Here is a 15,776-nt window from a genome sequence, read left to right as displayed (position 1 = left end):
AGAATGAAGCTGATAGAACCTTGATATATATAACTCTCTACATTTCTGAGTGTCTAAAGAAACTCCAGAAGTGCAATTCCAAAAGCCAAGGTGAAAAAGAAATGTATACGCTGGGAATCACTAATTTTCCCATTCCTGGAGAGCCTGGTTTTCCACTTAATGCAATTTATGCCAAACCTGCAAACAAACAGGAAGATGAAATGATGAGGGCCTACTTACAGCAGCTGAGACAAGAGACTGGACTGAGACTTTTTGAGAAAGTTTTTGACCCTCAGAATGATAAACCTAGCAAGTGGTGGACTTGCTTTGTGAAGAGGCAGTTCATGAACAAGAGTCTTTCAGGACCTGGACAGTGAAAGGAGCCTGAGCAGATACTTTCCACAGCCGTGGGCAGCATTTTACAGCAAGATGTACACAGTTATTTGCCTTTATTTGATAAAGTTTTATACAGAAGAGAGAAGAGAGCATGTCTTCACTTGAAGAGCTCTTTATCAAGAATTTGGGTGAGGGAGGGAAAATTGGGTGATTTGAAATTTTCTGCAGTATTAAGCTGGTGCTTAATAAAAATAAGTAAGAATAAAGAAATTTCTAACAAAAAAAAATTTTGAGGTTTTATTTATTGAAGTAATCTCTACACCCCATGTTGGGCTTGAACTCATGACCCCAAGATCAAGAGTCACATGCTCTTCCGACTGAGCCAACCAGGTGCCCCTACAAACTTTCAAATTTCTTAGTAAAAAATCATACGCTTGCCTTTCTGTATTATCCCTCCTGAATATTTCATGTAAATTAAAAAAATGTAGATGCAATTTAGGGCCTGTTAAACAAAATTAAGGCAAGTCCTCATGAGAGCTCCCAGAGAATTCTGGAGGACTAATTTAAAAATACCTGGTATCAGAGCACCTGGGTGGCTGTCAGTAAAATGGCCAACTCTTGATTTCAGCTCAGGTCATGATCTCAGGGTCCGGGGATGGAGCCCTGCGTCCGGCTCCGCGCTCAGTGGGGAGTCTGCTTGAGATTCTCTCTCTCCCTCTGTCCCTCCCTGCCACACTTGCGTGTGCTCTCTAAAATAAATAAATAAATAAATCTTTAAAAAAGTACCTGGTATAATACACGAAGAGGGGAGTGTATCACACTTCTGATTTGTTGTGTATCTCATTAGCTGCTTCGTCTATCATTCTGCATCAGTATATAAGCGGTTGAACGAAGAGGAACACACGTTAATAGAAATGGTCTTCCTCTTTGACACCCCTCAGTTGTTCCAAATTTCTTTATAAGGCATATTAAACGCTTCCCAACATCACCTCCAGACTCCTTCGCATATCCTCCCCCCACCACTAACTGTTTTCAAACATTAAGTCACGGCCTATTAGTGGGGTTGTGAAATCAGTTTAGTGGGTTGCCACCAGTATTTTCAGGGTGCAGGATAATAAAATAGGAAAGAGAACCTGTGGGGCACTCAACATCATTTTGTGAAATCTCAGTTCCTGGTATATACCTGTGTGCATCTGTGCGCACGCACGCACACACCAGATCATGTGGTGAGACTGGATTTCTTTCTGTAGCTTATGATCCAGATGTTAACAGCCACTGCCCCAGGGGTGACCTCATCAATCTTACAGCTTGCTCTTACATCATTGCATGCCTTTGCACATGCACAGTATTTCTGCTTATACGCCTGGGAGACACTGATTTTCGGTTTTGAGTCCATTCAACTATCACTGTGTGACTCCTTTGCTCATCTGTAGGTTATCAGCAGTTGGGTTACACAAACCTTTTCATGGTCCCCATCTGCAAGCTCTGGAAAGGACTGCCGTGCCTTACTTAGTTTTGGGTTGTCAGAGTTTAGCATAATCAACTAGTAAGAGGTTACTAAACATTTGTTGCTGAGGCTTTAAGCGCAATGAGCTGCTATTTAGTTTTTCTGAAAAGGAGTCTCTTACAACAAAAGTTTAAAACGCATTCTGCTAAAACTTGCTATTTAATTATAAGTTATTTTACTCACCGTAATTATATTCATTTTACATTAAGTAAAAAGAAAAATAGCTGTGACAGTCATTTGTTTCCAAGAAAGCAGTCTAAGACGGCTGTTTTTATTATTTTTATTTGCTACCAATATTTTTATTGTAAGAAATACAAAAGGTATGACAAATATACAAACCATTCTCTTTTTGCTTCAATTTAGCTTGTGCATATGTGAAAACAATGAACTGGACAGTGACGCTTCAACACGAATTCTTAAAAAACAATGAATTCCATTATCTGACAATAAATACCTAAATTTGCATTCTAGCACCCAGTAAGACATCCAGTTTCCAAAGGATTTGTGATCTGCAACCCTCTGCGTTTTCTGACAGGTTACCTTTGCCATTGCCACAGAGTGAACGCTGGCAGTTGTCATTCTCCAGGTTAAGTCCTAGAGTAAGGTGCATGCTAGAATGACTGTCCCTGACCTCGGGTAGTCCAGATCATAAAGAATCTTTGCCTTGAGCTACTTTTTAAAACAGACTGCTAGTGATGGGGGATTTAATGTAAGTTTTGGTAGTCCTTGGATTATATATTTTACATGATACAAACAATCTACTTTTCTATTTTCCTCTTCAGGTGAGAAGAGTCTAGATAAACTGACCTGTATTTTCATCTACCTAAAGGGTAAAGAAGCAAGATCATTTAGCTCAGGGTGCTAAAAAGGGGGTAACTTTACAGATAAGCTTTCCTTCTTTCTTTCTTTTTTCTTTTTTTTTTTTTTTTGCCCCAGGAGAGCTTTTTGTGTATTGGAGGGATGGTCGCCAGAGCGAGAGAGAGCCCTTCCCATTCTGCTCCTGTCTACACCCACGGCCATTCTTCTTTGGGGGCTAAATGATCCGGCACATAGGAAAGTCTCTGCTTTCAGAGAGCTGCACCGCACCCACATTTGGGGAGAGCACAGGGTTTCTGTACTCTGTGACAAAGGATACCCAGGTGAACCTGACAGGCCAGTGTGGTAACTCTCAACCTTGTGTATGGAAAAAAGAGCAGAAGCACTATCTACTACCAAGCCATCTGCTAACATTCTTGTAAGACTGTGTTCCAGGCAGTGAATTTCCACACTGCTTCTTTGACCTGCTCAATCCAAAGCACCAAAACAGCATTCTGTAGCGATATGAGCAAACGGAATGAGAGTAATTTTGCACCTTTAAGGAACATGCACCCTTATAAGTCTGTACCCTGATATTAAAATAGCAGAATGAGTTTCAAGTATGAAGAAATACAGTAAAACTATGGCCTGTAGATGGATAGAAAACAGCAGCCTGGAATGTGGTTTATAGTCTTGTTTAGTTTCTCTCCTTGCACCACAGCCAAAATTGAATGCTCTGTAGGATGACTTGGTTTTAAAATCACGATGCACACAAACATGCTGGAGGGCATTTGTGATGGGTGTTGTGAGCACACTCTGTGCCCAGCCAAAGGTCAAGTAATAGTGGTGGCCAAGCCTGAGCAGGCACACCCGTGATGCCTAAAGCCTCCCTCTCATTGTGTCCCTGACGCCCAAAGAGCGGCAGAAGAGGATAAAGAGCACCACACAGACAGGCTGGGATGGGGGCGGGAGGGAGGAAGGATGAAGGGGACAGGAGGACATTGGTTATCCTGGGCTGGTTCACACAGCCTAGATTAGTATCTGACATGTGCATGCACAATCTCTACATCTCCAGAACCGTGATTTCAAGCACAGAAACCAACAAGTCAAATGTCCAAATTAAGGTTTTTTTTTTCCTACGTTTAACACATTTTCTACTATAAAAGTTCCAAAAAAAAAAAAAAAAAAAAAGCTTACTTGGTAGGACAGCCTTGCTGAAAACCTAGAATAAAGTTTTATCTAAGCCCTATGGGAAGGCAGAAACACTACACTAATACATTTTACAGTGAAAACATGCATTGACACATCTCTGACATGGTAATCCTATAAAACCCTCTAGTTCTAATCTGCACTCTACAGGAACCGATATTGTGCTTTTCTTAACACGTACTGCTCTTCTATACCAAACACTTGCCAATTAACCTTCAGATCAAAACCTGAAATACCAGAAATGCAACAAGCTTCTGAGGTGTTGGGGACTGTTGGTTGTTACCATCCACTGTTGACTACTGTACATCCAGTCCTTGTGTTTATTACCAGACTGAATTGCTTCTGTACAAAAACACGTTGCTTGAAGCACGGAAACTTGAATTTCTCCATCTGACACATTCTGGAGGCCCCAAGGCACAAGCTGACAGTTTGCTTCTACAGAAAACTCTCACACTGTTCTCCTTGCAACAGTTACTACCTGTTCCCACTACTGCACAGGACACCTATGAGGGTACGAGATTGCAGGGAGGAAGCTTCTTCTCGAGGCCAGATACGAGGAGGCACCACCCAGGTACCTGTCTCTGCCGGGCATCTACTCCGACAGCTGTCTGGCCGAGTTCCTAAATTAAGGCAGTATCTGATGCTTTCTATCTGGTTTTAATTTTTTTGCTGTATTTTCACGCTATACTATATGCATATTTGACAAAAGAACTACAAAGTCCTTTGCTTTAATTCCTTTACATAATGATAAAACATCTAGACACAAAAATACTACACCTACAGACTTAAATTCTACTCATCATGTTAAAATGCATGCAGCTTATTTGGGGGCTTAGTCTAATTTTAATTTACTTTGCTCCATCGAGACCATGATAATGAACATTAAATGCAAATCCTAATGCCATCTCCTTTCAGTTGTACTTTCACAGGACTAGTGTGATTCAGAAATAAATAACATACATGAATAATAATAGAAATAATTTATGCAAGTGTAGAACAACTTGACATAGAAATTCCCCACCTTGTTAAGTGCTGATTCTAGGGGTAGTTGCTGCTATTCATCCCATGTACTAACTAATATATTTACTACTGGTCATAGTAAAACACATGAATACAAAATAAGCTAAGAACTGTAATAGTCACCGTTGTTGCAAACACAGGACCAAAATGAGAAGCTATATAATGTACTTGAGGGGGGGCGGTTCAAGAAATGTGTTACTGCTGGGATCTACTTTCATTATTCGGAGACTTCAAGGTTAAAGTAGGAGTTGCTGGTGATCACAGAAGTATTGCTAGCTAATACATATTATTGCATTTCAAAAAACTTAAGATTAGAAACTTTTAAGGTAAGGGTTCAGTGGGTAACTTCAGGACTGTAACCTACGCATGTCAACGGAATCCGGCCAGAAACTACAGAGCGTTAGAAATTAAGTAACTGTGTGGCTCTATGCTTGCCCTTTAGTGCTACAGTCATAGTTCTTTATTGCAATATGTAGTTATGTGCCCCCTTTATTAAGGAAACCTACATTTGACAATCCAAACTCCTAAAGTAGAGAAGGAGTTGATTATTTGCTTGATGAAACAATTCACACAAAGGTCCTCTAAACAGGAAAATCCCCTACTATGTGAGATAATTGGCTTACATACCTTTAACTATTTGACAAAGAAAAAAGAGAAAGAAGAAAGTAGAAACTAGAAAGTTAGGAGCTTTCGCCTAGGCAGAAAATAAATTTTCAAAACAAAACTTTTCCACGCATATCTTTTGCCATCATATATGTAGAATGATAGAAAATAAAAAAATAAACAATCTTTCCTGTAATTATACATCTTCTCTTAAAAAAAAAAAAAAAAAGCTGAGCTTAGAGCTTGAGAGATGCCTGGTAGACGCTTCACACAGAGCAGCATCTCTTTATACCCGAACTTTCAAAGAACTGTGTTGTACTTATTTATGCACAGAAGACACCCGTTTTGCCTCTAGGGACATGTCACTTCCTAAGATTGCAGAACAGATGCCTCTGAGACAGCAGCAGGGCACATGGACCTCGGACAGCATCCCGCCGGGTCTGTACTACGTTTCAGGCACCACCAGGTGAGCGGCGGGCGGGTCTCAGCCAGCTCCGCCCCCTGCCACTCAACCGCCAAAGGGCCGGCGCACCCAGAAGGTTTTCAGGTGGGCGTCAAGTGTTGGCCACGAGCAACTAGAGTTCAGACTGGCCCAACTGATAACAAACTCGAGGTCTGAATCGGCCTTCCATTTAGGGGCTTAAATTAGAATCAACTTCGGTGGGGTTTTAAGCAGAGGGATGAGGCCGACGAGTCCCCAGAGAGCTTTGGCCAGCCCCTAGTGTGTACGGTATTTTGATTCAGAATGAATTCGTGAGACTTGCCTGTCGGCTACTCTGCAGGGAAGTTAAGCAGGCACTATCGAGTTTCTGCCACTCCGAAGGAATGAACGGCCTTCTGTTACGCCGTGTTAAGGAAACTCTGAAAAGTACTATCATTGTCTTCCTCCTAAATTTCTGTAACACTTACTGAGGAAAAGGACTTCTAAAATTAACTAAAACCATCTGGGGGATGATCAGTCTCTGAGCAGACCTGTGAATTAAAATGTAGGAGTGTATGGATCTATATATATAGAGAGAGAGAGAGTCAAAGAACTTCCCAAGTGGAGAAATGAAAGATTTATGTAAATATACTCCTAAGTTATCATGCTCACATGCTTGGACAGGATTTTTAAAAATTAGCATTTCTTGTGAATTTACACTTGTGATTACACAGATGTAAAACATGACCAGGTCTTTTGGTATTTAAGGGCTCTGTTTCAGCATGGCATTTCTTCAGGAAAAAAACAACAAAACAACCAGTTTTGCCTACTTAAATACCAATGTTACTTATTTTACTCATCTGATTTTTAAATGAGGATTTAAGATTTTAGTCAATGTCTAAAGACCATCATGGTAGGAAATGTGAAAACAGCAGACAGGGGTATAGGTATTTTGGCTGAGGCCACTGGAGGTTTTATACTCCTAACAAAACTACCCTGGTCACAGATGAGTGCTGCCTTTTAACTAGTAAGCCTGTCCATCTTTGTAACTTCTGCACCTAGGACAGTGAGGTAATTAGGTACCTCAAAAAAAAAAAAAAAAAAAAAAAGGCTTCTTGAAACATATGTCTTGGCTCTCTTTATGCACTTAAATGATCAAAATGAGTGTGCTATCCATTCTCAAGAACAACTTACTCGCAGACAATTATTCAGAGAACAACTAAAATACCCAGGTTACAGAGTGTTAGGAAGACTCTTAATCATCCCAACAAACAAGTGCTAAGCAAGAGTAAAATATGTGCAGAAAAATAAAGTTAGAATGAAGTCTTGAGAAGTACCTCTTTAGCATTGCTCAGACTTTTTTCTCCCCTCTGAGAGCGCCACCTTGTGGAATACACTGGAATAAAACAAGAAAGCCCATGTCTTCGAGGACAGTGTGAAATTTAAAACCGACATCTGCAAGAAAAATCATTTCCCTTCCCTACCATATAACCTTCAACCTGCTGTATTAATATTTAAGTAGATGCTTGAAAAAAAGCCTGTATTAATTTTCAAGAGGCTCCTGTTTTCTTCTTGAAGGCCAGAGCACCAGTATCAGGGAAACATATATAGGTCGATGGAAGTTCATGCATTTATCTAAACTCCCTGGGAATGCTAAGAAATAGAAAACATTTTGAAAAGCTGATTCATACTTCATTAAAACAAACAAACAAACAAACAGTTAATTGAAGAAAAAAACCCACACAGTTAAAAATCAGACCCCTTCTCTTTTACCTTCCTGTTGTATATAAACATCAGAAGATAGAAAAGGCCAAAGGAATATTCTGGTTTATTTTCTGAAAAAGTACAAGTTAGAAATGCTTGAGATATAGGTATGTAATACAACTACGTTGCAAACTGCACTGGTAAGAAATGAAAATGCTATTTTCTTGTGCTTTTGAGGAAAACAAATGATCTGGGGGCTCACATTGCCTGACAGGCTTTTGGTAGCCTCAAGCTTTCCCACGGTGGGGAAGGAGCACGTAGCTATGTTTCTAATCATACATCTGAATGTACTGGATGCACATGATTTGGGCTTCACAATTTTTCAAAAAATCCTGGTGGCACAGGAAATCTGTGCCGTTTTAAAATTTAATATATATATATATATATATATATATATACTTTTACAGTGACCATTCTTAGACTTGTGTAAAGACGGTAGCTTCACGTTGCTGCTTCCTCCCATGAAATAAGGAGTACGGATGATTGAGTTTGTGAAGGCCGACATCTGAAATGGCAACTGCTTGGAACAGCTTTTCCATAAAAACATGTTTTTGAACGTATCAACTTCATAGTTGCCAGGTGACTTTAATATAAATTCTTACAATATATTTGTTAACATCCATCCTTCAGAATATATCTAACTTTGAAACTATCCTTCTTTGAATACCTTCGTTTTCTCCTGAATTTCCTCTATCCATTGTCCACTGTTTTAGGACTTTAAAAGATTTAGAAATCACATCACATCCTTATTTTTACAAAATAGAGACAGTGCTTTTATGTGTCACAATGTAAAACATGCATTCTCTCCTGAATTCTATCAATACCTAAGAATTTATAATGTCTCAACATTTTCTTTCCAAGGTAAATATTCTATAGTTTCTGTACTAACACAATTAAGTAATTACAGTGGCTTATTAACTTTTAATATTACTCTTTCCTAGACCCAACGATGCAACAAAAGACTGCTTTTGGAAAATGTGAGACATTCTCTTGTGTGCTTATCATAAAAATTGTCCAGTTGTCATTTAAAAGAAGCAATTCTTTGAAGAGAAGAATTTTAATATGTTTAAATTAGAAGCTTACATGATTTTAATTTCTATAAAGGAATGAGGATTGCCATTACCGACTTTAATAGGCACCGCTTTTAAGAGAAGCAGCTGTAGCTAAAGCTCAATTGCAATACATAATTTAAGGTTCAAAATACTTGGTACTATTTAGGCTTTTTTTCATCAAGATGGAATAGTACCACATTCTGGAGTCAAACGATAAAATCTTTAGTAAGGGGTACAAATCTTCTTTAAGATAGCCCGCGCATTCTGAAATTTTCATTTTTACTTACAAGTAAAGGCTGAGATTCTAGTCTTAGGTAAATATTTTGAACTATTTTTAGTAAGACACCTTGGGCTAAATGAAGAGTGTGCCATTCCTACTGTATGAGTCCTGAGAGAAAATCATGAGAATACAGAGGGATGAAAAGGCTTGGAGCTCTTGTCCAAAACAGGTTCTTTGCTTCTTGGGTTCCTATCCACTTTAAAGGAGAGACAAAGTGGGAGGCGCCAAGGCACTGGGTTCTTAAAAGCTCTTGGAAATTGTGTTTTTAAGGTTATAACATTAGGGCCTTATTACCTTTGCCCCATGATAGCTTATGATGCTGAAATGGACAGGTGTCTGGGATTGTTACCACTCCAGCCTGCACAACAGTTCCCACATTGCCTGGGCCCCCAGAACAACTGCCACGTAGAAACTATCAGGCACACGCCAGCCCCAGTCCTCGGTAGGAGATTCAAATGGGATTTTCAATCTGACCCCAGATTTTTACTGCTATAAGCGGCTTCAGTATAACCCTGGGGGCAGTATGACCTTTGCAGCTAACCACGCCTTCGCTTTTGGCAAAGACGTTTGAAACCATCTGTCACAGAAGCATAAGCTGTATTCAGTGAATTGCTATGCTGCTATATGCTTCCCAGTGCCCCAGTGGCAAGGATGCTGGTGTGGGATCTGGATTTCAGAACTGGTGAGCCCGGATATAAAAGCCATAAAACAAGAGGGTAACCACTCAACTACAAGAACTACAGATGGGCGCGCTGGGGTCAGACTCAAGTTCAGAGAGGCCGAGGTGCCCCCTCCTTCTGCCTCTCCAAGGATAATCTGCCAAGTATCCAATGCGGAAATGTTTGTGCTTTAAGTTTTCTTCATAAACACTACCGAGAAATGACCCAAAAGTATATGCTAGAAATAAAGTGAAGCTCTCTACTTGTTTAAAATTCTCAAGAATGCTGAAAAATTCCAGTTTAGAACAGCTGCATTTTTCTTGGGAGAACTTGTGAAAAACTTAAAAAAGCAGAAACTCAAGTTATGTCCACTCTAACCAAAAAGCACATGACGAATCAGGGCAGTAAGTTTTAAAATTCAATTTCTAGGCCCCAGCAAAAACGTCTTTGTATTTTGACCCCTGATCAAAGGAAAGGCAGAACTCACTGTTCCAGGGGAGACATCGCCCCGAATTCTCTGGATTCATTATATCTCAAGCATTTACAGTGATGACGAAACATAATCAATGCTGTCAACAATGAAGAAAGCGTAGAACATTCTTATGGCCCATCTTCTCATTCGTATCCTGCTCTTCAAGTTACCGAGTTAGAAAAATGTTAAACAACATTATGTATTAAAAAAGAGTAATTCCCACCCCAAAAAACTTTCAAGGAGAAAAGTCTCCTAATTTTACTCTTGTTCAAGATGGTAGTATAAGAAATATTGAGCTGTGAAGAATTCAGGAAGGCCTGACAATATATAAACATCATCTGGAACATTTTCTACTGAGGGAAGCAATGTTCATTCTTTGAAAACCCTAACTCTAAACGCGGTCTAACTGTTGCATGCACTCAAAACATGAGTCAGAAAGCAAAGATAGCTAAACTTCCAGAAAGATACTTAATCACTGTGTCTTTCAGCACTAACCACATAGAAGGCAGAGAGGACATTGGAATATAAGGAACAGTAGAGAAAACGGCAAGAGAAAAAAAATAAAGCTGTTCACAATGCCCAGGGCAGGCTGGCTCTGCAGAGAGAGGAGTATGCACAAGGCACTAGAAACAAGCACAGCCTGGAGGATGGAGAAAAGATCATTTTATACAGTAAATATATATTTCTAAAAAATAGTTAAAGACATTCCCCTCTGATTCTACACTGACAATATATTCTAAAAAAAATCGCAGAACACTAAGTAACAGTTTAAAGCAATCTATGTGCTGGTGATAGAGAAGAACCAGTCCTCTATTCACTGCCTAGGTAACAACAATGAATGCCAGGTAGGAAGATTGCATCAGAGCAAGAACATACGGGGGGCGGGGGGGTGACCCTGTTAGGATAGCGAAATCGGAGCCATAAACCACAATCTGAATCTTAACTATTTACAAAAGGTTCATTGAAAGCAAGCAAGCAGGAGGTGCATGGGAAAAGCTTAAGCAATCTGTTATTAGTTATGTAAAGGCAGTAATATATATTAGAGGCCCTGGGGGATAGATAAGATGGATACTTTGCAAACAAGGCAGTGCATGGTAGAAAAAGTACAGTGTAATAGGGAAAACTTAAATGGTATTCCTGTCTCTTGTCAGAGAGAACTACTCTCCACACTAAAACAGGAAACAGTTTCTGACAAATTCCTAAAATCAAAAACAAAACAAAGTAACAACAAAACCCCAAAAGGAAATAGATTTCAAATCAGGAAATAAAGGCCTTCTCTAATTTTTTTTTGACAATTTTACCTATTTGAGGTACACTCCCTAAATCTATAGCAAGTAAGAAAAAGCTTATAGGGTATTTTTCAAAAGAAACAATAAAGCATATAATACAGGTTAAAATGGACTTCTATTGAGTAAATTCAGCTTTTTGAAGAGTAAATAGAATGTATGCTTTAAAAAACAGGTCTCTTAAAAGATACTAGCATTTTTTCCCTTTTGTTGTGTGTATAAAACGTCATCTAGATAGTGAACCTTTTACTGCTAGCAAATTTACTGCTTTTGGCCATGAAATTCTGAGGACATAGGCTTAACTTTCTAATTTGAGAAGCCCATTCTGGTAAATCACCTTTAGTCAACAGACACCTGTTATTTATAGGTCACTTTGAGTCTTTAAAATTCAATTATTCTTGTTGTTTACAGAAAGTAACACTTTAAGAGAACAAGAATCTCACACACACACACACACACACACACACACACTCACATTCTCACTCCAAAGTACCGAATCAGGCTTGGGCAGCTGCAGGGAGATTACATCATAACTCAGCTGTGCCTGGATTGCTCACTTCACACTGGCAGCATTCAAGGTTAGAAAAATGAAACGGCAGCACAATTGGTCAGCAGCTTCTCTTCTTCTGGAATCTTTCCAGGTTCTTGAAACAAACAAACAAACAGACAAACGAACGAACGAACATAAAGCTGCAAACATTCTTGCATTGATTTCAGAACAGTACACGAGGTGGTTTCCATGGAGAAGCAGAGCCCGTCCAGAAGACGGCAACTAGAAGATCCCCAGCCAGTGATCCTCAGCACCTCTGCCAGGGCTTACTCAGGGTGTGGGGGGGCCATCAGCCCCCAAGGGTGTTCTCCGGGTGATCAGCTCGAGGCAGTGGCCGGCACCTCAGGCTGTATTCATCTCTGAGCTGTTCTGGCTGGGAGGCAGATGGGCATCCAGGTTCTCCTTGCACCTCTCCAGGTCATGGAAGTATGGGTGAGACAGGGCACTGTAGGCGGATATCCTTTTGGCTGGATTAAATGTTAAGCACTTCTGTGATGAAGAAAAAAAATCATTGATTGACGTAAAACATGTCCATTTAAAATAATCTGCTTACACAGTTACACATTTATTCACCACCATCAATTAAGTGTGTCTAGAAAGAGAATGAATATCCACTTCAAGGGGCACTACGGGGAGCCTGGGTGGCTCAGGCGGTTGAGCAGCCACCTCTTGGTTTCAGCTTAGGTCATGATCTCACGGTGATGGGATGGAGCCCTGCGTGGGGCTCCATGCTCAGCGGGGAGTCTGTTTGAGATTCTCTCTCTCCCTCCTCCTGCTCATGCTCTCTCTCTTTCTCAAATAAGTAAGTAAGGGGCGTCTGGGTGGCTCGGTCAGTTAAGCATCTCCCTTTGGCTCAGGTCATGATGTCAGGGTCCTGGGATCGAGCCCTGCATCGGGCTCTCCGCTCACTGGCAAGTCTGCTTCTCCCTCTCCCTCTCTGATCTCTCTTGCTTTTGCGCTCTCTCAGATAAATAAATAAAATCTTTAAAAAAACAAAAAAATAGGGGCGCCTGGGTGGCTCAGTCGTTGGGCGTCTGCCTTTGGCTCAGGTCGTGATCCTGGGGTCCTGGGATCGAGCCCTGCATCGGGCTCCCTGCTCCACAGGAGGCCTGCTTCTCCCTCTCCCATTCCCCCTGCTTGTGTTCCCTCTCTCGCTATGTCTCTCTCTGTGTCAAATAAATAAATAAAATCTTAAAAAAAAAAAAAAAAGTAAATCTTTAAAAAAAGGGAACTAAACAAAATGTAGACATAGCCATCTTATATATGGGCTCAATGTATAAACTGCCCTTCAGGAAAACGCAACAGCTTTTGGGTTGCCTGTGGACTGTTACCTCCCCAGGCCTTCTCTTCAACCCACCCCACATCCTTTAAAAGATACTATTATTACTGTAGTATGTATACAACTTTATTTAGATAGTGATTTTTCTAATGCCAGCCAACGTAGTCCTATCGTCAGCGACATCACCCGAACTTTTTACCCTACCCCAAGGTTTACTTACTGATGAGTCAGGAATGGAAGGGGGTTACCTTGTTCAGGGGTAAAAGGCTCATTACTAAATGATAGTAACAGTTTCTGACATATTTCTAAAATCAAGACCAAACCAAAACAACAACAAAAGGAACAAGAAAGGAAACACATTTTAAACCAGGAAATAAGTTTTCCTTATTAAGGAAGGGGCAAGTAAGGGCTAACACCTAGGCCCAGCTTATGCAGATCACCAGCCAGCTGTGGACTCTGCCCCAGGGCTGAACCATCCTCTAGGTTCAGTTCTGGTACCAAACTCTATTCCAGGCTGACAACTCCAGTGCAGGCAGAAGGTGAAAGGCGGGGAAGGTGAACCTCTGGAACTGCAATCTCCGTTCCCAAACTAGCGGATTCATCATCAAGTAGGCAGAACGCTTCCCTAACCTCAGTTCCATTTCCAGTCCAACCCCAGGTGATCCTGTTCTTCAAATCCTCCTCCTGTCCTTTCACCAACACCTCCAGAGTGCCTAGCAGGTGGCCAGCACTAGTGAAGGATGAGGAAGACCCGCCCATTGCCCAGCGACACACAAGCAGCAGAGAAGCTCCACCAGCTTCCCCATCTGTGTGATGCAGCGCCCACTGAAGTGAGCTGGGCACCCGAAATGTCTATCAATTTCAGTCCCCTCTGTACATTATCATGGTTATGCTGACCTCTTCCATGTAACCTGGGTTTTTGCCCTCAAGGAGCTCAGAGTCTCAGTCAGGTCCTGACTAGATTAGGACCCTCTCTAACACTCTATGGAACACTACTCACCTGGAAAATTCTATATATAATTCCAGGCAAATTTTTGGGTCCCCTGAAATCTTATTTATGCTGAGCTCCCCACCAAGTCCATGGAGGCCGGTTTCTCATAATGTGTCCTGAAAACCAAAGAGCCAAAGGGCAAGCAGAGGGAGAGCTTGTTGGTAGAATGGTCCTACTGTCTCTAATACCAATAAACATCTTAAGAGAAGTTTTGCATGGGCTGAATTCCCTCAGGACAGAAGAGTAGGAGCAAAATCGTTGAGCCTGAGGTCTCTCTTCCCCAGAGTCCAGGAAGGAGAAAATTAGGTAGTGACATTAGAAAAGGAAGCAGCTGGTTTAATCCCCGGGACATAGGAACGAAGAAAAAAAAAGCTGTGGGAATATGTTCAAGATAGAGAGACATGTCCCTAGAGGACTGTGTGGGAGGAAGCCCATCCTCACAGCTATCCTGATGGCTTAGAGCTGGGAAGAGGGTGGAGAGAAGGAGAACTCCTTAGCCTAACGTGGAAGTGTGTGAGAATCTCAAGTTGGAAGTCTTTTTTTTTAAAGATTTTATTTATTTGAGACAGAGAGAGAGAGAGAGAGGGAGAGAGAGAGCACACCAGCGGGGGAGGGACAAAAGGGGAGGGAGAAGCAGAATCCCTGCCGAGCAGGGAGCCCGATGCCGGGCTCGATCCCAGGACCCTGGGATCATGACTTGAGCCCAAGGCAGACGCTTAACGACTGAGCACCCAGGCGCCCCAAGATGGAAGTCTTAATACTTTATGTGCTACAGAAACATTGTGAGACATGGTGGCTAAGTTCTATCACTGCTCTACTTCAACAGGGCAATGGGATGACTTGAGAATTAATTCAAAATCTTGTGTAAGAATATTGTTTCTCCAAGAAAATCTAATTTACTTGCCAAATAACTGACTGATAAAATGGACTTCTGGAACTGTTATTTAGTCAAGAGTTGAATACTATGACGGACTGGATCATTTTCCAGCACGTATCCTCCTCCTTCCCACTCCTCCCTTCATGGGAGTATTCTTTCCTCTACTGGAGTTGGCCTTGGCCATGTAACTTACTTTGGCCAAAGGAATGTGGACAGAAGCAGCAGGGTGCCTCTCCCAAGCCTAGGCCATTGGGGCCATCATGTGTTTCTGCTTGCCCTTCTGGGAGCACCCACCTTCTATTATGAGAAAAACCTGCCCCAGGGAGCCAAAGCCCCTCCTGCTCTGGGTCCTGGAATGAAGCACATGGAGAACACTTGTCCTTGACCCACAGGCTGCAGCACAGCTGTCTCTGCCAATCTGCAGACCCACAAGCAAGAAACAAATGCTTACTGCTGCATTCTAGGGAGATTTCTGGGTTGTGTGTTATGCGGCAAAAGTAGACTAATCCAAGGAATACCCCCCTCCCCCAATATGTGCCTTAAGGCTCTGAAAACAGCAGAAACTCTAAAGCTTTTTTCAGCAAGAGCATGATACTTGGAATAAGTACTCAGCCTCTCAAGTTAACCACGACGAAGGGGACAAAACGTGTAAAGATGGGTAGGCTTTGGATGTTAAAAATAGTCTTCCCCCAGGGC

General features: G+C 41.4%; 2 protein-coding genes across 5 annotated transcripts in view; one reads left to right on the top strand and one right to left on the bottom strand.

The window, feature by feature from the left end:
• LOC145716569 (actin-related protein 2/3 complex subunit 3-like) overlaps positions 1-602 on the top strand; it is a 3,214-nt gene extending 2,612 nt beyond the window's left edge. The window contains exon 2 of the mRNA XM_081800550.1: positions 91-602. Within this exon, the coding sequence (XP_081656676.1) occupies positions 91-356 (266 nt within the window). The 3' untranslated portion in view covers positions 357-602. The remainder of the gene's footprint in view (positions 1-90) is intronic.
• Positions 603-2,088: 1,486 nt separating this feature from the next.
• The window catches only part of CDK6 (cyclin dependent kinase 6), a 239,780-nt gene continuing 226,092 nt past the window's right edge, over positions 2,089-15,776 (bottom strand). For all 4 annotated transcript variants that reach the window (XM_081800539.1, XM_081800540.1, XM_081800541.1 and 1 more), the window contains exon 8: positions 2,089-12,422. In XM_081800539.1, coding sequence (XP_081656665.1) covers positions 12,276-12,422 — 147 coding nt within the window. In that variant the 3' untranslated portion in view covers positions 2,089-12,275. The remainder of the gene's footprint in view (positions 12,423-15,776) is intronic.

The sequence above is a fragment of the Leptonychotes weddellii genome, chromosome 12 (assembly GCF_054177405.1).
Source record: "Leptonychotes weddellii isolate Sample4059 chromosome 12, ASM5417740v2, whole genome shotgun sequence".
NCBI classification, from domain to species: domain Eukaryota; kingdom Metazoa; phylum Chordata; class Mammalia; order Carnivora; family Phocidae; genus Leptonychotes; species Leptonychotes weddellii.
Note: the sequence above shows the minus strand (reverse complement) of the source record. Positions and strands in the feature narration are given on the sequence as shown.